Raw genomic sequence first — 27700 nt, 5'->3', positions numbered from 1 at the left:
ACCCTCTCAGTGGCTGTGTGAACGCGAGGCTGGTGAAAGTGGTGTTTTGACAGAGATTGAGGGACCTGTGAAAGCCCTGGAACATTTGTGTGGAGGTCTGCGTGGAGATTGAGAGCAGATAATAGCCTCCGTGTTGACATTCCCTCTCTAACTGTGACCAATTAATGACGGCTGGCTAAAAGAGCATTTCATTAGTTTTTGCCCTTGGCTGTTGCGCATGCCTGCGAGGGCCCTGCTGAAAACAGATTAGGACATTAACTCATGAGGGGCTGAAGGACTTGCGGAGTAGTGCCTTCAGGCTCAGCCAGGCTTCAAAGCGCCCGTCGCCATCACATCGCTCCCTCCACTCTATCATCCGCCAGGCTGCCAAACACATTCATCATGAGGCTGCTTTAAAGGTCCAGACCCATGGTTTTACCTCCATCCTGCATTCCTTTTTATGCATGGAAGAGAGCTTTGTGTGTGAAGCGGCAAGGTGCATTGCAACAGTGTGTAAAAGGATTACCTGTAGGTTTTTATAAAAAAAGGGGGATTTGTATCTATTTGGAGCAAGTCCTCATAATTGTCCAAGAACATATAACGTGAGCTAGTCTATGCACATTTATGTCCTTTCAGTTGTTTCAGTTTTATTTCTCTCAAGGAATTTTAGGGAATCATCACAGACAGTCTGTACTGTTTGCACACAGTATTTGAAGAATTATACAGCAAAATCATACTGGCCATCAGTTGACCTTGTCATCTTGCATTGACATCCTTCTTTGTTTCCAAAACCAACTGGCATTGAAAAATTACCATCAAGCTGCACAAACGCTCTTGCTGATATTTCTATGCACTTTATTAACTTTATTAATTCAATGATCTCCTTTTGTGTTTCGAAGAAGAAAGAACATCATACTGGTTTGAAACAAGATACTGTTTGATAGTTTGATACTGGTTGTGATCTGTTCCTCAACATATCGGTTCATATTTTCATCAAAATTCCCAAAAAACAGTTTGTATAATAGTAAAGTGTCAGTGTTTGAATAACAGCCACTGCATGCTTTCCCTGCTCCTGACCTGCGGTGTGAGCTATATGCTCCAGCGCTCCTACCAGCCAGAGGTGAAAAAGAGGAATAGAAATAGAGAGAGAAAGTGACTGAGCATGAGAGGAGGTGGTGTATTTAATCTGCTGCGTTTCACCATATCTCTAGTCTTGGAGCAGACAGGCAGAAGTGAGCTTTCAGCAGCAAACAGGGACTGATACACTGATATGACCTGTCATGTTGACTTGAGGATGCCATAAAAACAGTGTCTATTGTTGCAGATAAGACTTGTGATTAATGGCTAGTCAACACCAACACACAAGGCTGAGGTAACGGAGAGATTTGAGAAAAATGAGGAAAAAAAGAAAATATAGGGTATATGGAAGAAGAATGTGTACGAAATGGTTTTTTAACGCCCTATAGTGAAACAGGGATGACTTATTGCAAATATTTGCGAATGTGTTAATCAGAAACATTAATATTCATATTAAAAAAATTATGTTCACCAACCCAAGTTTGGAAAATTCTTTACTGAGAGCGCTTACAATAAAAGCAGATGAACAGAAATAAAATAATTAATTACATGATAATAAAATATTGTAAAAGAAGTACAATCGTGGCACCATGCAAAAAATCCACCCACTATAATCGACAACATGACTGTCTTACATTTTTAGATTTTATAATCAATTGATGTCAAAGTTATAACCTGCATCTTTACTAAATTGACTGTTAATATACCTCCTGTAAAAAAATCAAAAGCCAAAAGGGTTGTAAGGATTTGAGTTCTGTGATTGCTTAATTTCATGTAAACAGCTCTGCACATTTCACCATTCAGTGTGAGAGCGTGAATGCATGTGTAAACACACACGTAGAGGCCCGGTGTGTGTTTGTGCATGTCATTCTGAGTTTATGCTAATGAGCCACCGAGGGAGGGGTCGGCTCTTCTAACGGCTTTTTGAATGAGATGAATGGCTTACAGATGGCCCACTCAATATATTAAAATGAGACATGCAAAGCAGGGGGCGTGGCCAGCTCAAGATGGGCACTTTCCTAGGGCAGCTGGGTACCTGTCTGCCGCCGTCATGGACGTGTACAGACACACATATGTGCACTGAGACGGTCAGGCTGTATCCAGGGCAACAGAACCGTGTCATCAACCTCATTAACAAACACAATTGCATCTATATAAAGAAACTATATTTAGAAAATAATTTGTTATCTCTAACACTCCCCTCATTCTGTCACCAAAACAGCTGATATACTTTTGTCACAAACCATGTTGACATTCAATTATGTATATCCATGTTTTTGCACTTCAGACAGAAATATTGCATGAATCCAACAAGAAAAACAAATTTGAAACAAAATGTTTTATCCTCACCTTTTTTGTAAAAGAAATCGCTCTTTTTATACAATGAAAGTGTGTGGGTATAATAGAGCACCATAAAAGGACATAATATGTACTCTCTTATAAAGTTCTGAAAAACTATCTATCCTTTACCGATGAATTGCGAACGCAACTCATGGTTGTCTAGAAACGGCAGACGCCACAACAGTGCTCTCGAGTCCTTAAAAAAAACCAAGAAAGCGGCCGGCTCACGTTTTTATATGCGAAATGCGTTTTCATATGGATGTTTATGGATGTCTATGGGCTGAGCCGCGTGAGGTTGAGGGTTTTCTCACCTATTAGGTCACCGGGTGCGACGGGCACGACGCAACACGACAAAAGACATTAGAAACGCATTAGAACGCATTATCATTTTTTTATTTTGGCATTAGACACAGTGTAAAGGGTTTCTTGGAACCGGGCCGGATCTCCAGTCACCCTAGAACCGCCCCTGCCACCAGTTACATCAAACCTAATTCGTTCTTTCTTGTGTCTAGTGACCAACATGTTTAAACGTGCACGTCTGTTTCACAAAACGTTAACTTTTGTGCTCAACATGTCACTTACACATTCACTTTCATGTTTGGAAGAAAGCTGGATTTTTTCCGTGTCACCACGATACAAAAACAAACAGGTCTTTTTTGACAATGCCTCATGTGATCTTACCATTTTACATTATTTTCCAGAGGTCTTGCTGAGTTGAAAGGTTCAGTGGAGGTCAGAGTGCCAGTCATTGGAGTAAATGCATCTGATTAAGGGCCAGCGAAGGGAAACAGTAGAGGTTGAGATTGAGAGGTTCAGCTGATATCTCCAACCGCATCCCTCTATATTGTTACTTTGACCAGTGACACGTGCTGTGCACCTCCTCCATTCCCCTACCCCACCGTCTGGCTACACCTACCCTGGCATGACCTCCCGATCTCCAGAAAAACTCCCAACCAGCTCTGCTTTCTTCAAAACACGCCCCCTGTCTCTTGCTGTGAGTCGTAGGTGGTACACAAGCACAGATGCCAAATAAGACACAGGCTGATAAATGGGAATAGCCTTCTGTTTTTCTTATCCAAGACAGTAGAGATAAAACATGCCAGACGTTTATATTACGATGTAAGTGGTGTTTATTCAAACAATATTAAAACGTTGATGTCCGTATAGTAGACTATTTAAGAATTATCATCAGCCCTGTACTTTATAGTCAGATCTACTCAACTAATCGCACACTTTTTCTCAACAAGAATAACATTTTATGGATTTGATTAATCCTATATAAAAACATACAGTTGTTGATAGCCAAATATGCTATAGCACTCAATGTTGTCAATGAGAGGACTAAATCAATTTTTTCTTTCTGGATGTTACCAATGTTTTAAAATGATTGTATTCAGATCAGAGATTTATATTTACCATGCAACAAAGGATTCTTGCGGAGTTAAGCATTGAGAGCATGCGTGGTAATGATCTGAGAGGAGTATTTCTCATCTGCATATCTTAAAATGCTGACAGGTGTGCCAGGCCGTGAGGTAAAAATGAAAAGCTACTGAACACTGATAAGACGGTGGGGTGCGCTCTGTACCTCACACACACACAAGCACAAAAACGCTCTGAGTATATTTGTCACAGATAACTGTAGATGTGTTGCCGGACCATCTCTGATGTCTGAACTGTGTATCTGAATCTAATGTAGTCTGGGTGCAGTTCTGTTGTGGGCTGTAGGCTCTTGTGAGGGCACTGATAAATCAAAGCTAATGTTATATGAAGGCCTATTTTTTTGCGTACACATTCTTCAAAGTACGCCTCATGAATCATTTTATCAGAATCTGCCACATGATGTTGATTTTTCTCCACCGACAGCCGGTCTCATAATACATGCTTGGCTGGTGCTTATAAGAGTACAGAATCAATCGTTATATTGGCTACACACCATGCTGAAAATGCTGAAATCTTCTTCGCCACAATAAATGTATTGTGGCTTGCTTATAGGATAACCTATTCTTTATTAGGACAATTCAATCCATGCAATCTATACCGTGCAGCTACATCATTACGAGATAATATTCCTCGGTATTCTTATTGACTAGGGTGGTGCATGTACATATGTCACATGTCAGAGATAATTGGGCAGAATTGCAAATGAAAAACAACACCTGTATTTATATTCATTACTGAAAACACTGATGTATCTCTCCTCCTTGCATTGTTGCACGTAGGGTTCACGAATATGGTGAACCGTACTTTGCAAGCGAGTTCTGTATCTTGCTCCTTCTTGGGATGCATTTTTCAATACACTGTTGTTTTACAGTAACAATTATTTTGCTAGTAATGTTTGTAAATATAGACTTTTTCTGGTTGCCAAGCAATCTGGTTGCCAAGCAATCTGCCAAGCCGTACTTTGGGCCTTTAAAAAGTTAACTGATAATTGTGTTTAAATTGAAAAAAGGATATTTTGTTAAGACATTTGCAAAATGATTACATCTTTATAATGCAAGTTGGTTTAATGGTTCACCCAAATATGTAGATTTTTTATTTGATTTTCTTTCTTCTGTGGAACGCAGAAGATATTTTGAGAAAAGCCTCAGTGGGTTTGTATCTGTACAAAGGAAGTCGATTGGGGCCAATGTTTTTATACCAACTTTCTTTAAAATATCCTTATGTTCTGCAGATAAAAACATCATAGAGGCCTAAAAGGGGTGAGACAGTTTACATTTTTAAAGAAGAATATGGTCTTTGACTGTCTTCCCTCTGCCTGCCTTTACTTGTGCAGGGTCCCCCTGAGTCACTGTATCAATTGTGATGCTGTTATTGGGGTGTAATCGGGCATGAGGAAGGCCAGCTTGCTGAGACTTGGAGGCTATTGTGAGGGTCCCATCTGTGACTGCTGTGTGGAGTGGGGGGTACTGGCCTGGAGGTCTCTGGCACATGTCTGTGAATGGTGGGTGTGAGAAGGGGCAATAGAAAGACAGCTGATACGCCCAGATGAGCGGGTGCATTGAATGACCTGTGTCAAACTTATGCAATGAAAACGATACATTTCCATCTCACTTTCCTATAACATTGTAAGAATTTGTGACACGATCACTGTTTCATCTGCATAAATCTTCTTAAATAGCTGTTGATTTGTGCAGGAACGTGCGTGTCTCACTTCCCCTTGGAGCATCAAACTCTATATTGTCATATTGACTAACTATTCATCGAGTGCACATTCAGGGCATCTCCACAGTGAAACCCATTACAGAGCGAGAGCAATGGTTGATCGATTTCAAGGCTTTCTCACCTGCTGTCTGCGCTGAGATCAGTGAGGTCACTCTGCTGGAGATGATAAGCTCAGAGAGAACAGCGCTATCGCTACACTGGGGTCAGGACCCCTGCGTAAATTGAGCTGATTACTGCCGCTGGTGGTCAGGTTCACTGGAACGATTCGTAATCAGACATGGGTACAGCAGAAGACTGATATTACCGACGTTACTACACACTGTGTTACACTGTCACAAGCACTATAGCTATGATATGTATCAAAATACCATCAAAAATCTAAAGAATGTGAATGCATAAAACTTTTCGAGATGTAAATGATTAATAAAATAGAGAACAAATAGAAAACTGAACAAAAGACTAATTATTCTTCACTACATGATATAATGGATTGTGAAGAATGTGCTCATTGTTCAGTTTGACAATGTTGGGGATCCGAATTTGATCAAAAATTTAATTTTAGAAAATACATGTTGATCACACTGAGCATTAGCCTATGAATTGATAAATTCTGTCAATTGTTCAATTCTGTCATTTTTATTCTGAAATAATGTATTGCAATATTACAATAACACCTACTGTAATAGTTGAGAGCTACAACAGGCACAATGTTTTTCTAGACTCATAAGCATCTACAGCAAAATAAATGATAAACATGGTAAAACTTATCCTAGGCACTTCTATCTGTGGCACCTCCTGTGCTCTCTTCAGCTTTCTGGGAAACTGCTCAGCTTACAAACACACAAACACAATAGATGCCCAGATTTGCACAGAGCATGAGGGTGAACAAGTCAGCTGGTCTCCGCTCCCTACTTGACACAAGTATGACCTTTTGTGTGTTTGTTTGTGTGCATGGGTTTGTCTCGCTCCTCCTCATTGCAGTCTGTCCATCTATTCCTTTTCAATGCCAACTGCTCCTGGGCAGGGCTGGACTCCAGGGTCTGGGTGCATCCCAGGGTCACCTGGTCAATTAAATTCAAATTGAGGATAAATGATCTGCAAATTATGTCTACATAAGTAAGTGATAGGACTTTGGAGCAGGCTATTTGCACTTTTCCTTTTACCAAGACTGGCAATATATCCAATCCTGCTGGTCTGTATTGTAATATTGTTGTACTGTTTTAAAGTATTGTTCGCCTAAACAAGTATCACTATGAATATTGCGGTTGGCTCATAAGGACGGAAATAAAACATTAATTAAAGGGATTTTTAAAAAGCTTTCACCATTAACGTATCTTCATGTCATTATTATATATCTTTTAGGGGCGTTTACCTTTTAATTTGAATGGACAGTGGAGAACAGACAGGAAAGCATCAGATGGAGACGGGGTTAGTGGGACCAGCAAAGACGGTAGTCGAACTCTGGTCGGGCCGCAAGTGCACTGGCACTATATGTCAGCGCACTGGCACTATATGTCAGCGCACTGACCACAAGGCTATTGGCGCCGACATGTCATTCCATATCTGCATGACTTTCTTTCTTGTGTGGAACATAAAAGAAGATATTTTCTGTCCAACGGAATCAATTGTGACCATGCATAAAACCCACCTCAAGTCTTTTTCTAGATTAAGATTAAAATCGTTAATTTCAGTATTATGAATGAGTATTGCGTCTTGAAATCAAACAATGAATTAACCTTTAGAATATAACGTATAATGTAAACATGATGACACCTTAAAGTGAGAGAAAGCGAGAGAGAGAGAGAGAGAGAGAGAGAGAGAGAGAGAGAGAGAGAGAGAGAGAGAGAGAGAGAGAGAGAGAGAGAGTAAAAGGCATGTAACGGTTCCCGTCCCTGAGGGCCTGATGACACTAAAGAGACACATGGAGGAAAAAGGAGGAGGGGAAACCCATCACCCTCTGCACCATTCTGTTCTTTTACAACCTGACAAAATAGCCTTTTAATTTTGCTGAACGTCTGGGGCGTCTGTGGCTCTGCCTGCATCAATCTCCATCATCAGTAGGCTCCAGGCACTGGGTCCCCAGGGGCCTCTCACTGCCAGAAGACCACTGTCTCACCCCCTCTGGGCCACTTTAAAGCATAGCTGCCAAAAAATCTAGTCTTCCTCTGATTATTTTCACACTGTGGACTTCATAATCTTCTCCCTGTTATCTTTTCTTTCAATGAAGTAAGAAGAGACTGTAAGTATAATTTGCAACCAGAGTTCACTATAGGGGTAGATTCTCTTTCATATGCACAGTACGTGCATTTTATACTCACTTGTAAACTATTCACTAATATAATCACTAATAGCATTGCTGGTATTAGTCTTCATGTTCTGAACAATAATTGATGTGAAAATAGTTGCTCTTATCAGTTGGAAAACCATGCATTTCATAAATTCATATTTTTGGATTGTTGCTTGTTTTGAGATCATATAGTCACTAGTGCGGGGAGGCCTGATGGAAACATCGAGTGAAACAAATCCATGATTTCAACTGGCAGGCTGAATGAAAGACAGTCAAAATGGATTAGTAAAATCCCCCCTTATTGTTCATGTTCATACCGTCATGTCTTAAGGGTTATCTAGAGTAAAGCGGAACAGGTGTGAAGATTTCACGGTAAGATAACCAATTTTACAGAATTGACTTAAAATGCAATACAAATTAAATACTTGTTGTCCACAGCAATAAGGTAATGCAATACTGTAAATACATAGCAGGCATTGTGGGAATATATAAACATTTGTTCCTACCACAAATGCCTGAATGGTCAGCTACTACGTAAATAGAATAAAGAAACAAAAGTTAATGACAACATTATTTATTGAAAAGTTATGTTACATTCAGTGTGGCCATCATCAAGATGAAAGATATTCCTAAATATGCAAACTTTTAAAAAAGTACAAGAGGGATGCCTTCTAGGAATTATTTTGGTTCCTCAATGGACCATTTTTGGTACTCAAAAGAAGCGGTAGACTTTTTTCCACAACTAAGATCCTTCTGTGGAACTGGAATTGACGTTACAGGTTCTCCACGGAACTAGGACAATACCTTAAATAATACAACAAATAAACAAATAAACATGAAATACTGATAAATTCATTAAAACCCTTTCATTCATTGGTCTATTTGATTACATTTGCCTTTACATAACCGCACGTTTTTGGTTTAAATAAATGTACAATATGCAACTCAAATATACTTTTGAGCAACTGTAAATGTAAAACCACACACACATTCACTCACAAATAGACACCTGTACTCTGCCTAAACTCTGCTAAGTGGTTTCATTTGGCAAATCATAATCAATTATGTTTTTTCACAAATGATGTGAATGAGTGGTCCCTCTGGGTTGCCATTTCATCTTGTTGAACTCAATTAGCAGTAATTAACACATGCTTATGAGATGATGTGGAATCCAAAACAAACAGTGGGAGCTCTGCCTCATATCCGACAGCAACAGAGGCAGTGGGTCGTGGGTCAGGTTGACTGTGATCTGGTGGAATTTATGCAAGATTGAAAACAAATGTTATTCAATCCACATCATCTAAATTGAATCTAAAGCAACAGTAAAACGAATAAAGGGAATACAAGATGTTTAAGCATTCATGGTGTGATTTGTTTGGTTGTTTTGAGGTTTGCTCTATAAATCTGACTATTTATTTACACCCGTTCACGCACAAGAGACATAAAGTTTTACTATCGCCTCTCAAGCATTGTGGACACAGATGCATGAAGTACACATTTAGAAAAATAGACACTTTATAGGTCTGGATACCAGTGTCTGACCTGCACTTTTATGTTCGGAATATGGCAAGCTGCTGAAAAATATGTCTAGCACAAGAAAAGGGTTGTGATCCTGTGAACTTTACGCAAAGATTAGGATAACAATGTCCCTTACTTTTTAGTCCAACAAAATAATTATCAAAACATTTCTAGGCATCTTTTGGACGCAGTCAACATAATTATGATGTTTAATAAATGTGTCCTCTGATATTGGTCGTTATTCACCGTATCATTTCTAAAAAAAGCTCCTTCAATTGAATTCTCTATTTATCAGTAACTGCTTTTTGAGTTGACTACTGTTTGTTTTTATGGATAGATATATTTTTTTAAATATAAATGTATTGGTTATGTGTTGTTTTTGAAAGATTCTTCAGTAATGTTCGTATTTTTTAATAACAAAATTGGTTATTATTATGCTGGGTTAAATTATTCTTTACTTCACTTTTAATATGGTTCTTAATGGAACCCCCAACATGTTTTTTATTGTCTGTATTGTTACATGCACATGTCTGTCTGTCATAATCTCGCGCAATTATGAACAAAAACGTCATGCATTAGCCTATCAGTTTTCCAGCAAAATGTGATTTCTAAAAAGCCATGCACAAAATGATTTCACTGAAAAATCACATTCTCTCGATTCATCGTTAAGGATCAAATCCCACGGCAAAAGATAACTATAGCATACAGGCAGATGCTTGTTCCGTGTCTGTTCTATGGCAGAGAAAATCCGCTATCTCTCTTCCCAGCTCTGTATTGCTCCCTGTGCGCTGCCCATTGTGCGATAATATCTCCCAGCAGCCAAAGACTTTATATTATAATCATTAGTGATCCTTGCCCTCTCACCCGTAGTGAAGAATAATCGCCGAGGAACATTCATCTGGGCTGGAAACTACCGTGCCTATTTTTTCCCACATGGCAATCGAAGATGTGTAGCCTAGTCCGAATCGTGCATTATTCTTTTTTGATAACTAATCTTGAAACGCACACATCGTTTACTCTTTTTAATTATGCAGTTCCGTTTCCTTAGTTACGGAAATAGACTTGTGAAAATCCCGTTAATGTTTTTACAAACCAATGGTTTAGGTTTAAATGCTTTTGAACATGTTTAACTTTCCATTAGAAATTACTTGTAACAACGCATAGAAACAAAGCACATAGATTAAAAATGCGTTACAGGTCCATTCATATGATGTGCTTTCAATGGCTTTAGAAGGGCAGGTTATCTTTAAGCTTGTCCATTTGATATTTAGTTTTTCTTTACTTTGGACCTTGGAGAATAATGAAGCTTTAAGGACTAAAATCCAGGCCAATATTATCCCCCTCTTTGTATTTTAAAAGGTTACTTTGTTCATTCAATTTGACATCCTTTATGTATGAAGAAGCACGTAATATAAATGAAAGTAAATTGATAAAGATGGAATTAAATTCAATATTATGCTTCTCTGAACAAATGCAGGCGCATAAACCGTGCAAAATACATTGCATATAATACATAAAACTCGTTTTTACTCAACAATGTTTTGGTGACGCTTATTGTGTGCCGTTCCCAAATGCACTGAAGAAAGAAGAAATTGATGGGAATTGTATTTTCCACTGAAATTATTGTGATCTGATTGGTTCCGTTCCAGCATGACGTCACGTCGCAGGAAATAAGGGCTCTCTCTGGCTTCCAAACGCATGGACAGAGGCGACAGAGTGCGAGATGTGACTGGAAATGACACATATATAACTAGGGATATACAAGGACTGAAATAATACATTTTAACTTTTTTTCAAACCGGCAGAATTAAACGCACATGGCTTTTTATTTCTTTTCAAGCCTTGGAAGCATTGAAAATATCGTGCGCTTCATCGAAATCAAAATACAATTTAGCTTTTGAATTTGTAACGTTATTTCGCGCGAAAATTCAACGACAGCTTTTTATTGTATTTTTAATGAAATATACCCAAATCGTCTTTAGATGAGGATTTGATGACCACGTTTATGTGCTGTCATTTGAGTCGAAAAACTGGGATGCTGTCATTTAGCCAATGTCTGCATTTGTGGTGACGTTGGGTTCACTTGGATCGAGGACCAGATCGTTTTTTCCAAACTTCAAATAGATTTTTGCCTCCAAACAAGGACAGCGACGCAGTGACTGGAGTCCCAAAATATGGTCCACTGCGCTGGATGCGAGAGGCCTATTCTGGACAGATTTTTGCTTAACGTCTTGGATAGAGCGTGGCATGCAAAATGCGTGCAATGTTGTGATTGTAAATGCAGTTTAACTGACAAATGCTTTTCGAGAGAAGGACGACTCTACTGCAAAACTGACTTTTTCAGGTAAGCATTGGAATCAGTTCGAGTGACAAATCATTCATTTTCAACCCATTCGTGGCGATTTTTATAAAACATTTTAAGAAAAAGAAGACGAATATTTATGACATTCTAAAATGCTCTTGTAAATACTCAAGCCAATCTTAAATCAAGCAGAAGTACTTAAATCAATTTATATATATATATATATATATATATATATATATATATATATATATATATATATATATATATATGAAGGCTATAAAATGCGGTTAGTTCTATTTCTTGAAAACGCATGCAAAAAGAAAATGATATATATATATATATATATATATATATATAGGCTATATATAGTAAAACAATATGTAGCCTACAAATGCACATAAAACACTTGACAACTTGTTATGACAGACCGAAAGAATTCTCTTTGTTTACAAGGTATGAATGTCAGGTAGGCAGAGAGATGAGAATTACACAAGCTATAAAGGCGAACGCCGAACGCCTAGCTTTAATCTTTCGCAGCATATGAGTATGCTTGTGATAAGTGGATTTGAATAATGAATTAATTCCAGAAGAAAGCCACACCATTTGTTATTTCGATTTAAATTCACGCACACACACACACACACACACACACACACACACACACACACACACACACAAAAAAGGTGTCTCTTGTGAAGTTTAGAAGGGGATTTCTGTATATTACTGCTATCAAAAGTAACAATTAATATTTTTTTAAATAATTGTTTTAGCCTACATTAGGTTGTGCCGCGTTGTGCAAGGAAATGCATTAATATAGCTTGTTAGCACATTTTAGGAACAAAGTGTGAAATTATACGTGAAGGCTGTTTAATGCGGTTAGTTCTATTTCTTGAAAACGCATGCAAAAAGAAAATGCTGCGGTTCTAATTTTTCTCACAGGCTGTTACAATATATACATTTTGTAGACTGCAATTTTGTGACTTTGTCAACATGCGTTAATGATTCTGATCTTTGTTTTCCGCAGACGTTATGGCACTAAATGTGGAGGCTGCGCGCAGGGCATCTCCCCCAGTGATCTAGTTCGGAAAGCACGGAGCAAAGTCTTTCACCTGAACTGTTTCACTTGTGTCATGTGCAATAAACAGCTTTCCACCGGAGAAGAATTATATATTCTAGATGAATCTAAATTTGTCTGCAAGGACGATTACATGAATAACAGCACCGGGAAAGACACGACCCTTCTATCAAGTGAGTTTGATCCCTTGGCTTTGTAAATAAAATAGCCCCAAGGAAGAGATTATTCATGCAAGGATGTACCATGTATGTGTAGCATGAAAATATTCCATTATAAATTAACAATATATAATATAAGTGATAGTATTAGATTAGTATTCATTTTATTCATGTATTCGTTACAGTTACCACGTGCAGTGATCCGAGCTTATCGCCAGAATCTCAGGATCCACAAGATGATTATAAAGACTCTGAGACTGGACACCTGTCCGACAAGGAGACCTGCAACAACGAAAACGACGAGCAGAATCTGGGTGGCAAACGCCGTGGGCCAAGAACAACTATCAAAGCCAAACAGCTAGAGACACTTAAAGCTGCTTTCACTGCCACCCCCAAACCCACCAGACATATACGAGAACAGCTGGCTCAGGAGACAGGCCTCAGTATGAGAGTAATTCAGGTAAGTCTGCAAATTGCTTACCGACGTAATGCAAATGTTAAAAAAAACACTCTAAAATATATTTACATAGTTGAGATTTCTAAAGGGGGAGACGCTCCCTTGCTATACAGCCCTGATAGTTACTGTTATATTACTGTCATTTGAACACAGGCTATTTGTTTGAAGGACTTGTTTATACGTTTGTGCCATTGTTATGAAAAGACGTTGACCTTTAGTGTCAATACATAAAATGTGGCCACACATAACCTACAACACGTCGTGGTTGTGGTGGTCGCTATGGGTTTTTTAAAAATATATTAATACTGAGAGCATTTTGTGGCTGGAAAAATAAATAATTTTACGAGAAAATATACACACACTATCCTCTTTCTCACATCTTCTGCTTGTGTAATGGGTAAAAAAACGCCTGTCAATTTACCGAATAGACCTATATTTTTTATTTCTCAAACGACAATATAGCTCTGAAATAATGACTTTGGTGTGGATGAATTTTAACGCATGAATGTCCTATTCATTTATGAAATATGTTCTGTCCTGGTGTGCAGGTGTGGTTTCAGAATCGACGCTCAAAAGAGAGACGCATGAAGCAACTGAGCGCGCTGGGCGCCAGAAGACACATGTTCTTCCGCAGCCCGAGGAGAATGAGAGCGTTGAGCGATCGACTGGAGTCAGAAGAGCTCATGGCCAACGGACATTACTCTTATTATGGGGGTGGGTGAGCTTAAATTTATTAATGTTCATTATTAAAGTGTACAATAATTGAAAGAATTACTGGGATATTGTTTTGTTCGTAGCCACTTGGCACGCGCACTTAAAAAAATGCTTCAAGATGCTATAGAAAACCACGACTAAGTGGTTTCACAAAAAAAATCTTTAGATTATAAAAAGAAATAAATGGTTCTTATAAGAATAATAATATTCTAACATGGCATCACTGTAAAGAACCTTTTGTAGCAGCACCTTACAAAAAGTGCACAAGGATAGAAGCAATCAAGGTGTCTATACATTTTGTAAATTGTAATTACATTTTATTTACATTTATTTAACAGAAAAGATGTGCATTTTTTACACTAATTTATTTATTTATATTTCACATCATTCAGTTTTGATGTGATCAACAATGTGCTAAGCTTACTCCATGCTCTTTACTTGTCTTGCAGACTATCAAGGTGAGTACTATGGCCCGGGGTCTAATTACGACTACTTCCCTCAGGGTCCACCATCTTCCCAAGCTCAAACTCCAGGTGATCTAGGATTCATGCCCTCCTCTGGCCCATCAGGAACACCTCTAGGGAGTGTAGACCACCACCATGCAGCACACCACCCTTCCAATGAGGCACAATGCTTTAGTGAGATGCTATCGCACCACCCAGGGGACTCCCCCAGCCCAGAGCCCAGCGCACCCACCTCCATTCACAGTATTTCCAATGACTTGTGTGACTCTACTCCGCCCTTTACATCCCTGAACTCTCTCAGTGGCAACGGATACAGCAATCAATTGTCACTCCCCTCATCAGAGATGAATGAAGGGACGGTTTGGTAGCTTCTGCACCCTGCACTGTGTTTCAGGATTTTCAAACATGTTAAATTGTACTATTTGTGTGTGATTTTATAACAATATTTTAGTTAATTTATCCATGTATTTATATATCTATTTGAGTTGTTTACTTATTTATTTAATGTATTTATCTATTTATGTGTACTTGAAAATGGAATGTCTAATGTCGGTCTCTAGACCGTAGCAGTGCTAAAGATTGTCCACAGAATACAGCAACTTGTAATGACAGTATAAGAAAAGCTGATGCAGAATGTTTATATTAATATAGGCTATTACCCGACTCCTAAAACCTCTTTGCCTTTTAAGGCTTTGCCATAATAACATTTGAAATCTTCTGACACCAAAATCTTTTTCTGCCTGGACATGTACATTCATGTTTATAAGTTTAGCCAAATCTCAGAATGTTTGCCTTCAAAGGGGAAACTTAAAGTGTTGGGAAAAACCCTTTATTTAAAACGAAATATCACCTGAATTATTAGACAAAGTCTACCTTCTATAAAGGACTTCATAAGATCAGTGGACAGAAAGCAGTCACTTGTTTACATATATTTTCTTCAGGGGTTTGAATTATAACAAAGAAAAAACCCACTTGATACAGACGGATACATTTTTCTTCAAACAAGTAACCAAACTTTTGTATTAAATTTATATTTCAGTTGTGATTCATTGTGCTAGTTTGTTCATGATATTGTGTTTGCACAAAGAATACACAAAACCCTAAATATGTTGACAAATTAAGCACAAACATAAATTGTCAATTTTTTTTAAACATTACTCCAGTAACTGAGTGAAATTATTAATGGAGATGTTATTGTCTTAAAAAATGGCTGGGTTAAGTGACACTGATATCAAATTTAAACCCTGTTAAATGGATAAGCACATGGTTTAGAAATTCACTACTGCCTTTTATCTTTTGATCTAGACCAACCATGCACATTTCAGATTTTCAGATTTCCAATTGGTTCAACATTATACAATTACATAAGGACACCCATGTAGAGATCTTGCTTTTAAAGGTGAGAGCTACTTCACTATAGGTTTTTTTTGAAACGTCATTCTTATGTGTATAGACGAACCTTTAAGTCTTGGCTACCTTTTGTAATGATTTATACTTCGCTGTCGTCTAGCTTTTCAGGAAAGTTTAAACAGTATTTTGTTTAATAATTTACAAGAACAAATAATTGCAAATATAGGCTATAAAGATGCGGACATAAACATAAAACAACTGTTTTGGTCAACAAATAAACAAACAAACAAACTGTATAGGCTACAATTGTATTTTAAACACAGAACAGGATAAATGACTGTGCTTTTTCACGGACAAGGACTGAATGTTCCAGTTTTATTACTGTATTTAGCTGTGTGTTCATTAAAAAGCTAGCCTACTGACAAATATGACATTGGACCTATAAGTAGAATTCACAAATACTATTTGACACATTTAAGTCCACATATCTTTAAATATCTAAAATTAAAATAAAAAAATAATTAATAATTTACATGCACATGATTATGTTTTATGAGGAACATTTAATGTTGGTATACACGTTTTATTGGGCGGAGTTTTATCACTCTAATCTGAGTCAAATAAACTCACAAGTTTTTTTATCAAACCTTTTCTCTTTCTACACACAGGCCTATTCGTACTTTTCACTGTGGGTTCCTTTTGCCTTAAAGCTTAGCTGGCGTCTGTGTAACAGAAATCACAATTAGGAAACCGTTATAAAAATTGTTTTGCAGAGTGATTAAAATAAAATAGATTATCTAAATTAAGCTTTATGAATATTAGATATAACAAATTTATTATATTTTGATTCTAATTCATAAAACTATATTTATACTATATTTTTTTTGTTTGAGTCTTTGTTTGAAACCAAAAATCTATTTTCGTTAAACTGACTGTAAACTTAATTATTTTTCTTTACTTTGCACGCAACTTTGAATATTTAATGCAATTTAATCAAACACACGTGTATGTCATTTTTTTATTTACATTTTGCCACATGACAAAAGTAGATTTAGCGAAAAACAACAACATTTATTAAGAGTAATAAAAGCTGGTGTACACAAGCCTACACGGGCGCGCGTAGATGACGTCACTGGCAGCGTGGGACAAACATGGCAGCTTCCATATCACAGCAGCTCGAAGATTTGTTAAACCCTTTACCAAACTTTGTAGATCCCGAAGACGACGAAGATGAAGGTATTACGAATTCGGCACATCTGCCGTTCTTTCGGTGTTTTTATATGTTTTAAAGTTATTTTGTGATATATATATTTGCAGATCTGTCACCTCCAGTACCAGCACGATGTGTCGGCATGAGTGTAACGTTACTGTGAACAGTTGTACTCAGTTATCAAGCGTATAGTTTTATACTTGTAGTTATGTTTCAATTGTTTTTACACAATAAACTACTTTTTGTGTCCTGAGAATTACAACTCGACCAAACCTTGTATACTTACCCTTTTATTCATTCAAATATCAAAAAAATGAATACACGTGTTAATGTATTACTGTATTGTATTTGTAATTTGAAGAAAATATAGCTTATGAAGCTTTGTGTATCCTTCATGTTGGTCATGTGTGACACAATGAGCATTGTCTAAAAAAGCTTTTATGTCAATTGCAGAGACCAAAGCTAAAGTCGTAGAGAGGTTTGATGAAGGTCAGAATGATGAAGAATCTGCATCTGGTCATTTGCGGAAGCTTACTGCGACCATTCTGGGGGATAGCGATCGCAGATATCGTGGCAAGGCAACATCCAGAAAACTGCTGCAGAAAGAGCTTAATGGATCAGGTGAGATGATACTATAAAAATGACTATTTTTGGGATGTACCATGGTATCATTGTAGAAATTTTGAAATACCACGCAACTACCATAGTATAAATCTGATAATTATTTAGCACATATAGTTTATAATACAGTACAATCTTATAAATCATTGAACTCGTGTCTTTTTTTCTTTTTCAATAAACAATTGAATGCCAACAATGGTACACGATGCTTTTTATAAATGAACACAATTTTTATACCACCACACATTTTTAGGTAATGAAGAGGAAGGCGGCGGCGGCGACGACGACGACGACGATGATGATGATGACGATGGAAATGGAATGCTTGATAAGTACATGGAGAAGATTGATGATGTTGAGGAGGATGATGAGATGGACGAAGACCAAGATGACAACGATGATGAAGAGGATCTTATTGGAGAAAATAGCTCACAGATGTCCAGCTTAATTTCTAAGATGAAGGGCACAGATTTGATGAAATTCACAGAGGGGATGGATGATCTGGGAGACAGTGAAGATGAGGAGGACTCTGTTGAGGGTGATGAGGAGGAAGAGGAAGGAGAGAGTGAGGAAGAGAAGGAATCTGCTCTGAGGACTTTCTCTAAAGAGAAGGTGAACGAAGAGGTTGAAAAGGGGAAAGCAGTGCAAAATCAACTTGGTATGGAACAGTTTAAATTTACACAAAAAAAAGAAATAAATCAATAGCAATTTGTAATAAATGACCAGAATCTGTATTTTACGTCTTTTATGCTGTTCTCAAATCTCCACAGCTCTTTGGGACGTCTTACTGGAAGGACGAATCAAAATGCAGAAGGCTCTTTTGACAGCCAATCAGCTTCCACAATCACAGACATTCCCAGATTTCAAGAGTAGGGGAGGGACTGAATATGCAGAAGCTTTAAAAAATAGTAAGTTCATAAAAATGTCTACTATTGACAGCACACGCTTGCCCCAAGGTAAACTTCCGGTCTGTGTTTGTTGATCGGTCTGGCTAGTTGCTATCAATATAACTGGTATTTATATTTAATTAATTTTATATGAATTTATATAAATATTTTACTCTATTAGCCAATTTGTTTAATTTGATTGTATATTAACTTGATTAAAAAGGTTGTGTCAATTTGTCACATTTAAGTTTAGCCAAGTAACGCTTCCTCTCATAGATATACATAACTAGATGCCACATTCAAGCACTACAGGCACGCAGACGTGTCCGCCATCTTGGAACGGTCCACTGACATGACTCAGTTGACTAGAATGGTTGTGGAATCCACAGATTTTTAATTCGCAAAAAAATGTATACCCTTTCGATGTTGTCATCTGTAAGTGTAGCAGATATAATGTTTGAGTTTACACAACAATAAATATGTTTTCATAATCATACACAGTTAGCTTGATCTTGAGTGTTAACGGACCAGCTCGCACCGTTCCAATATGGCGGACGACCCACCTATAGGGGCCAATAGAAACAGAATCATCTAGTTATTTATATCTACGGTTCCTCTACTGGTAACCTCAAATATTACCGGCTAGACATACTTTTAACTTGCTAGCTAAATTTACTTATTTATTTTGCTTGTTACAAGAAACTGATTCCAAATTGCTTTGGATAAACGCATCTACTAAATGTAAATGAAACAATCTGCAGGGGATGTGTACCGAAAGTTAATTTTGGACCACAAAAGCGTGCATGCGCATTCAGTTTGTTTATGTCGTTGCTTTAAAATAAGGTCTTTTTTTGGCAAATTTTGTCTTTGCGTTTGAAGGATAAAAATATCAAAATATTTGTATTAAGAAAGTTTGTTGTAGACATGCAAAACCATAATCGGCTACATTCTTATTTGCAAAGATGTTTTCCTGGGAAAAACTTCTAAATGACCCCAAAACCATAAACCACCAAGACCTCTAAACCTGCTGTCTTATGTGCAGCCAGCTGGCACGCCCCGAGGAACTGCAGCCTCAAAATCAATGAATTCAGTTGTAGTTTTAATATCACGATTCGTCCGGCTCTGTGCAATTAATGCGTTTGTGCACACCTTCGTTCTCAAGCCGATCTGGGTGCTAAGAGAGGCTGCCTGCTTCTCATTTGCATATTTATTGCAGTGGTCCTTTGGCCAGCGAATGATTGATGTGGGGCTGTCCTCCTGAATTCTGAACAGCACATTGCTTTGAGATGGAAGGTGAGGGTTTGCGGTGCATGTGTACTTTTGATTAGCAGTGAAGATGACGCAATCTGCACCTTCCCATCACTCTTTTATTTATTTGTTATCTTTATGTAAAGTGATTTTGTGTAGGGTTACGATTTTTTAGGTAGCTGATGTTTGCTTTGCAGATGAAACCTGGAAGCATATTTGCTTAGAGATTTTAAAATGAAAGACAAGTTTTTTTTTTTTAGAAGGATGAGATCAACCAGGTGTGTAGTTACTGCAGTTCACAATATTTTACTGTATATTTTCTGAAGCAAATCCTTACGCCCCGTTCAGACCGCCAGAAACTAGCAGCGACAGAGCGTCGCGATCTGATTCATTTCAATAGAGAGCTGGCAACTTCCAGTGACGGGTGACTGTGGCCATTGGCGACAGAAAGTGGGCTTGTCCGGTGACAAAAGTTGAGAATTGTGAATTTGAATAAGTACCTACCTATCGGCCGTTAAGACAGTACGTTCTATATAGTATGAGTGGGAGTAGAATAAATACATTTCGGACATACTGCGTCCGTCATGTTTTATGGTCATGTGACCCGGATGCTCTTTGAACTATGACGTATTAACAACAATCTACACATGAGTGTATAAAACATAATTTAGTCACAATAAATTCATTTATTGGCACTTGCATTAAAAAAGGACATCCATCTTAAGTAAACAAATAAATATAGCAGAAAACTTTGAAATTTGACCGTTGATCCGCTCCCATGGCATCATGGGATAGGTAAGAGTCCATCCGATCCACACTCATGAATCTCGGCGGAAGAAGTAGACCATCTAGGTAATTCTCGCCATACATACTATTCATGAATCGTACTATATAGTATGGAAGTTGGCGATTTCGGAAGCAGCGTAGGAATTGGAATCGATTTCCAAAAATTTCTAAATCAAACATCCCTACTTCTTCTACGGCCCATATTTGGAGTTTCTGTGCTAGATCGGCATCTGGCTTTAGGATGCGGCAGCATTTAACCGTAATTCAGTGAGAAACTGAGCAAAAGAATTGCACAATTAATCGTCCCATCCATAGTCTATAATATTTTGGAGAATATCCTAGAGAATTAGACCTGCTTTGCCAGTTCAAATTGTAGGTTCAGTTTCGTAAGCATGATGTTAGTGTTTACGTATCTTTGCGAAAACATTAAACTGAATGCGGGACATGCTAAACTAAGGTTGGAGATTTTGGACAAACTTGCACCATTGGAAAAACTCACACCAGCAGTTGACAGATCAGACCACTCAAACAAGCCATGCTCTGAAAGTGCCACAGTTTTAATTTTTTTATCAAGTTACCCTACAATTGGTTTAATTGTAGCTTCACCTCACTTTTTTTCAATCTTGTTTGATGGTGTGCATGCATCAGACTGTGGAGTTCATTTCTTTAATACGTTTTCTTGGTGGTTTTGAATTTTAGTGGAGGTATGACTTGGATAAGAGGGGTTGAGACCCTATATTTAGTGAAGCAGTCTAAATTGATGCTGTGGTCAAACAGGTGCTGCATGATAAGCTCTTATGTGTGTGTGGTAGGTCATAAAGCCCTGAAGGCTCTACAGAGATCTCTGCTGGAGCTCCAAGATCAGCTACTCTACCAAAACCCAGAAACCCGAGGAATCTCGCAGGGCAAGACCTGGTCAGCTAATAGGTATTAACATAAATACTTTTCCTCTATTAATATACAATCCACATACACCTGTATATGTATGATGTGTGCTTATGCATTGAAATGTATTTGCATGTTGGTCAGTTCAACCACAGTCATTCAAAATTATTTGTCCTGCATTTTTCGCCTGAAAAAGCAGCTTTGAAAAGGTTAAATGAAACTATGAAAAGGAAACTTAGACTTGAGTCGATGAGCTTTTTTTACTTCTCACACAGCAATAATAAAGATGATGAGGAGATAAACAGTGAGGACGAAGAGGAAAATGTGGATGACGATGAGGAGGAAAAGGGGGCAGGTCGAAAAGGACCCCCCAAACGAAAGCTGGAAATGGCAGAGTATCCCAGCCTCATGGCCAAACGCTTTGCCGCTTTTCAACCATACCGTGATGCCACCCTGCAGAAATGGTACGACAAGACGCGGCTCACAATGGGCAAGACCAATAAGGTAACATGATCACAGATGCTACACAATAAATGCTACACAATACAATTCATTTTTTAATATTAAGGAAATGATCCATTGTAATACATACTGGACAAAAACAGCATGTGTATTATTAAAGAATGTTTAAAATGGTTTTATTAGATTTTCACAGTTTTTCTTGCGCATCTCGATCAAACAGGGCTTTGGAGCATTTGACAGGAACATTCTGACGCAGGTGGAGCAGGTTTTAATGGATAAAGAGAGGCTGGTGAGACGTACACAGACTCGCAGGTCTCAGTACAGAGTTTTGGGAAAACCAGAGCCCATCGCACCGGAAATAGACAACACAGCCATCACAGAAGGAGAGGTAGGACACACTTCTCAGCTCATAGAATGCACCTCTATTATTGAGTCAACTGGTCTATAGTAAGTGTGGGTTAGAGAAAATAAATGTAGGAATATATTGCCGTTTAATGACAATCATAGTACTGGTGTAAAGAAAAATGCTGTTTATGTTTTCTTTATTTTAAGACATATTATAAGCACCTTTGATACAGAAAATGTATTGAATAGACATAGTGAATGTACTTTTGGTATAAATATGCCCCAATGCAGATTTAATGGACATTATTAAGCTATTCTATAATTATAGTGTTACTTTTTTTGATATGTACTGTACACCATAAGTGACTCGCTTATGTACTGTACATCATAATTGACTCAATATGTTACTTTTATTATGAGTAAGGTAATACACTTTTTCTTTTTAAAAGTAACATTTGAAGACATTCAAGAGATGGAACGTTTTGATGTTTCAGGCAGCAGAACTGGCACTAAAAGCTAATTTGCACCTCAAAGATCTGGACGAGGAGATTTTCGATGACGATGACTTCTATCACCAGGTACGAAGGCAGAATGAATGATAAATCGATTTTTATTTGATTTATATATTCACGTATTCTTACCTCCTGCAGTTTCTTATTAGCAGCACATTTCATCTGCTATTGTTCACTGATGTATTTGAGTACTCTGTGCAGCTCCTTCGAGAACTTATCGAGCGCAAAACAAGTGCAGCCGACCCCAATGATCAAGTGGCCATGGGAAGGTGGGTGTGAGTGAGTGCGCGTGTGTGTGTGTACAATGTAAAGATTTGAACATAATAATAACCCAACCTCTGATCTCACAGGCAGTGGCTCGCCATCCAGAAATTACGCAGTAAAATCAAGAAAAGGGTGGACACTAGAGCTAGCAAAGGCAGGAAGATCAGGTAAGCGTTCAGTCTCTCAGACATCAGAGATGCTTTAAAAGATATGCACCAAATACAAAGAGTTTTCTGTACTTTATTGTTCGGCTTCTTTGCAACAATGCAAAATTGTGAAAAACTCTATATTTGAAAAAATAAAGATTAGACCGTATTCTTTATAGAAAAAAAAATACATTTTGTATGTGTAAAGCGTTTCCCATGTGAAATTCAGGCATATCGCATTTACACATGAGCAATTAAATTGATTTGATTTGATATTAATATTATTAGCTGTAATGTTTGTTACGGACTGCTTATGTTATTGTTGAAAATAAACATAAAAAATAATTCAAATTTCTACTGCCAAAACGTTAGCAGAGCAGATAGTCCAGAGGATTTATAATCTTAATATTTAGATATTCAGTTCGAGATTTATTAATATCAAATCATGTTTGACTGTGTATATTTTGTTGCAGTTATAAGGTGGTGTTTGTTTATTGGCAGGTTCCATGTTCATAGTAAACTGATCAATTTTATGGCTCCTCTGGACAACAGCAGCATGAATGATGACGCCCGGTGAGTGTTCGCGATTCTCATAGTAAAACTCTAGGGTATAGTTTAAAAAAAGTATTTATCATGCAAGTAAACAAAATGGAAGTACTTCAGTACTTTGAGTAAGGGACGATAACCAGAAAGTGTCGGTCAGCATTCTAGCTGCCCTTTTGCATTCATCCAAAATGGGGGAATGTAGAGAGTGCTTATTTTTGTTTTTGTATGGCTTTATAACACATTGAACACTGCACACAATCACAATTTTATGATACTTTTCTGTTCCCTTTCCACTTTTGTTGTTTGGAAATTAATAATATAATCATATAGACAAATCTCATTTTGTGCTCCATGAAGAAAGACAAACTAATACAGATGTTTGCATGATTCCTGTACTCAAAACTCATTGGCCCTCGAACTGAACAGTTTTGTTGTCTTCAGATTATACTGTGCTTTTTCTGACGGTTTACGTTTGCAGGGAGGAGAGCAGCGGGAAGTCCTCGCTGTGTGTGTGTGTGTGTGTGTTTAATGAATGGTGCAGTTGTGTTGTGTGCCTGTCAGCCAGCAGTAATCCTCCACAAACAGAGAACAGACTAATCAAACATGCACTAGAGATATGCACATACACAAACACTCACACACCGACGTTTCAAAGATTTCAGCTTTAATCCCTTCTTTGTTTTTTGTACGATTTCCTGTGGTTGCAAAAAAGACAATTTTGCATTACTTGGTAACAACTTTTTTGTTTAAGCGGCACCCAAGTGAGCAAACTATAAGAATGCTTTAGTAAGGGATAACGTAAATGCAGAGGCTGTTATTGCAGAATAAACCCTGACATTGTGATCAGGACCCCAATGGGAACAATAGGAAATCATAGCTGTGTGTAATGTGCAGTAACACATGATGGCAGTTGATCTGTTGCACTCATTAGGAACATTCTGGATCAAATCTAGTGTTGATCCCATTGATCCCCTCTCTGCTGTCTGTTAAATGTGTAGTACACTAAAAGGTAACGACGATCACTCGTGTGACCATCATTTTGAGACTTTATTTCATCCGTTCCTTTACGGGGCCTGTTCATATTTTTGGGCTCAAAACGGCTTGCTCAATATCCCTTTGTGTTCCACGGATTAAATCCAGGTGGTGTGATGTTCAAACAACATGAGAAAAATCCTAATTTGAGAATTTTTGGGTGATCCATTCTTTTAGGGTTTTGAGCACACACTTGACACAGTAATTGTTCCTGAGGGTGTTTTTAGGGTTTGGGTTTGGAGTGATGTAGAGGGGAGATGCAGATGTGTAGGCAGGATTAGTGAGGTGAGCTAAGAATGGATTGATGAAGAGCTGCAGGTGACAGATGGACTTGGCCTGGTGTTCACGGTCACATTGCTTTTCTACTTGAGCACGTAGCGGACAAATACACAAAGCGCTTGAAAGTGTGAGGTGCGAGTTGTGCTGAGTAGCTTGCACACTTGGAAGATATTTGCTTTGTGCCATCGGGGTGTATACTGCACAGCAGTTTGTTTAGGAATATTATATGATGTTATATATGGAAGTTCGAATAAATACTGCGTACAGGATGTACATTATCCATTACTGTAATTTTCACAAAATGTTATAAAATGGTTCGTTAAAGCTACACCGCCATCTGGCTGATATGCGCAATTGTCTGTTACAAGTGTTTTAAATATTGTCGCTGCATAAGCTTCCCCATGGTCAGCGCAAAACAGGTGATTTAGTTGACTAAACTGATGAAAAGGCGGATGCAGATACGTTGTTTGGAGACCCTTCCGATGGCAAGGGATGGGCGGGGCTGTGTGTTTTCTGACCCGAACACAGAACTTACAGTGTGGTTGTAGCTGCTGTGTGGCTGCTCAGATCTGAGCAGCGCGAGTTGAATTTGTCCAGTTAAGAGTTGTTCTACCACTGAAATAATTTTAGAAACATAATTTTAAGGTCGAAAAACTATAAAGTTTTGCTTTAAGAATAACAAATGTGGCTACAATAGCTGTGCAGTAGCTTGTAAGTGTAAAAAAGTTGATAAATGTCTATTTCTATAAATCAGTTTTTTTTGCATGACATCTGTAAGAGAATCAACGCAGATCTTTGTACGTGTAAACACCAGCCGTGTTATCGGTACCGTAAATGACACAAACTGGAACGTGACCTTCGCCAGCCATTACATGCGCACACACACACATGCATCTTATTTACATAACTATTGTTGCACTGCAGTAATAATGATGTATGTCAATGGCATCAGAGAGGGATGGCTGACCTTTGCAGGAGAGAAATTCAAGGCGACCTTTTCCTCGTACAGCCGGATACGGTAATGTTTGTGTGTACGAGTGTATCTCGACACCAGTTCTATAGCCACGACACGCACCACTGGCCCCATGAATGTTAATGCTGATATAGTGGGACGGGAGTACACACACACTCTTTCTCTCCCTACACAAGGGCAAGCAAGCGGATACACAGCATACAAATACTGCAGGGCTTTTATAGATAATCACTGTGCATTTGTCCCCATCGGGGTGAGGAGAAGCGCTGGGGGACACGGGGTCGGATGAGGGTCCTGGGTAAAACCTCATCACAAGAGACTGGGCTCTGGTCTCAACGTTCCCCTTTGATCCGGAGCGTCCCTCCTCACCCCAGCAAGTGCTGTTAGAATCAGAATATGTATGCGTTGTGTGTTCGTCACAGTGTGCTGTAATCCTGGACACTGGTGTTGCATTTCTAACAGGGATTGAGGATTTAAGTGAGTCTGTTGGCCTGGGCTCAGCTCCGACCCTCTGGGACATTAGCATCTCAATCTCAGGCGTCTGCATGTGTGCTTTTTTGCTCTCTGCATTAAAGAGGGCCATCGTTTATCTATTAGGATTTGTGGCCTTTGGTGGCAGCAGGTTTAGCACGAGCTGCATTGAGGATCCAGGGTATGATAGATATTTGGCTTGGGCCCTATCTATATACCTATTTATATAGATCTATTAAACTGCAGAATGGCATTTTCTTTTAGTTCAACAGTAAATGTTGCCATTGTTTGAGTTGGATTTGTTTTTAACCTTTTGACTTCTGTTTTGTCTGTTGCAGGTCTGAGCTGTATCGTTCTCTTTTTGCCAACGGTCCAGCAATGGCACAGTGATTCCTAACAGCAAGTTTTATAAAGGGATAGTTCACCAAAAAATAAAATACTGTCACCATTTATTCACCCTCACGTTGTTCAAATCCCAAAAGAAGATATTTTGAGAAACATCTCATTGGTTTTGTGTCAGTGGAGTCCAGTGTTGTTTGGTTAACAAAATTTTGGTCCTCAAAATATTTTGTATTCTGCAGAACGAAGAAAGTCATACAGGTTTGAAATTACATGGTGAGTTAGTACATGAACGGATTTTCATTTTTTGGTGAACCGTCTCTTTAACTGCACGGTTGCCAAACGTATCTGCTGGAGATGAGAACCTTCAGAAACCCTGGACTCAACTAGTGTTTTTGTTTTGTTTGTTCAAAACAATTTTTTTAAATAATTGTCTCCTGAAAATATCTGTAAATGAAATGGTGTTTCTATTAAATTTCAAAGTTACACCTATGATTGCGTCTTTATATAAAACTTTGCCATGTGTTATTGTGCAAATACATTTGAGCAAATAATTGGTTAACTGTAACTAACTCTTTGGAAGCATTCAGAACCACTGAAATCTCAGTTTCATTTTCATTGAATATCGGATTGGTTCGGTCCCTGTGTTTGTCGGCAGGTAATGTGAAAGTAGACGGTGCATCTCACACAGAGAGGTCCGAATGGGAGCGATTGCAAAATTGATAAATCAATGGAGATGTGTTCTTCCATTTCTCAAGAACATGAATACAAGCCCTGATTATCTGTCGGCAGAAACAAGAGAGTTTC

General features: G+C 38.2%; 2 protein-coding genes across 2 annotated transcripts; both read left to right on the top strand.

Moving 5' to 3' along the window:
• Positions 1-11538: 11538 nt before the first annotated feature.
• Positions 11539-14905, top strand: lhx1b (LIM homeobox 1b; the record flags this gene model as incomplete). The annotated part of the gene is made up of 5 exons (XM_079449970.1): positions 11539-11708; positions 12694-12917; positions 13088-13362; positions 13908-14073; positions 14523-14905. 5 exons carry the CDS (start codon positions 11539-11541, stop codon positions 14903-14905), a joined length of 1218 nt encoding a protein of 405 aa, XP_079306096.1.
• A 2085-nt stretch (positions 14906-16990) lies between these two features.
• Positions 16991-27549, top strand: aatf (apoptosis antagonizing transcription factor). The gene is made up of 12 exons (XM_079451097.1): positions 16991-17123; positions 17551-17718; positions 17972-18376; positions 18489-18626; positions 21452-21566; positions 21800-22028; positions 22207-22374; positions 22826-22909; positions 23045-23112; positions 23194-23274; positions 23755-23826; positions 26893-27549. Exons 1-12 carry the CDS (start codon positions 17039-17041, stop codon positions 26942-26944), a joined length of 1665 nt encoding a protein of 554 aa, XP_079307223.1. The 5' UTR covers positions 16991-17038; the 3' UTR covers positions 26945-27549.
• Positions 27550-27700: the final 151 nt, after the last annotated feature.

Source organism: Barbatula barbatula (genome assembly GCF_947034865.1).
Source record: "Barbatula barbatula genome assembly, chromosome: 2".
In the NCBI taxonomy this organism is placed as follows: Eukaryota; Metazoa; Chordata; class Actinopteri; order Cypriniformes; family Nemacheilidae; genus Barbatula; species Barbatula barbatula.
The sequence above is the reverse complement of the archived record's forward strand: the minus strand, read 5'-3'. Positions and strand labels throughout refer to the sequence as shown.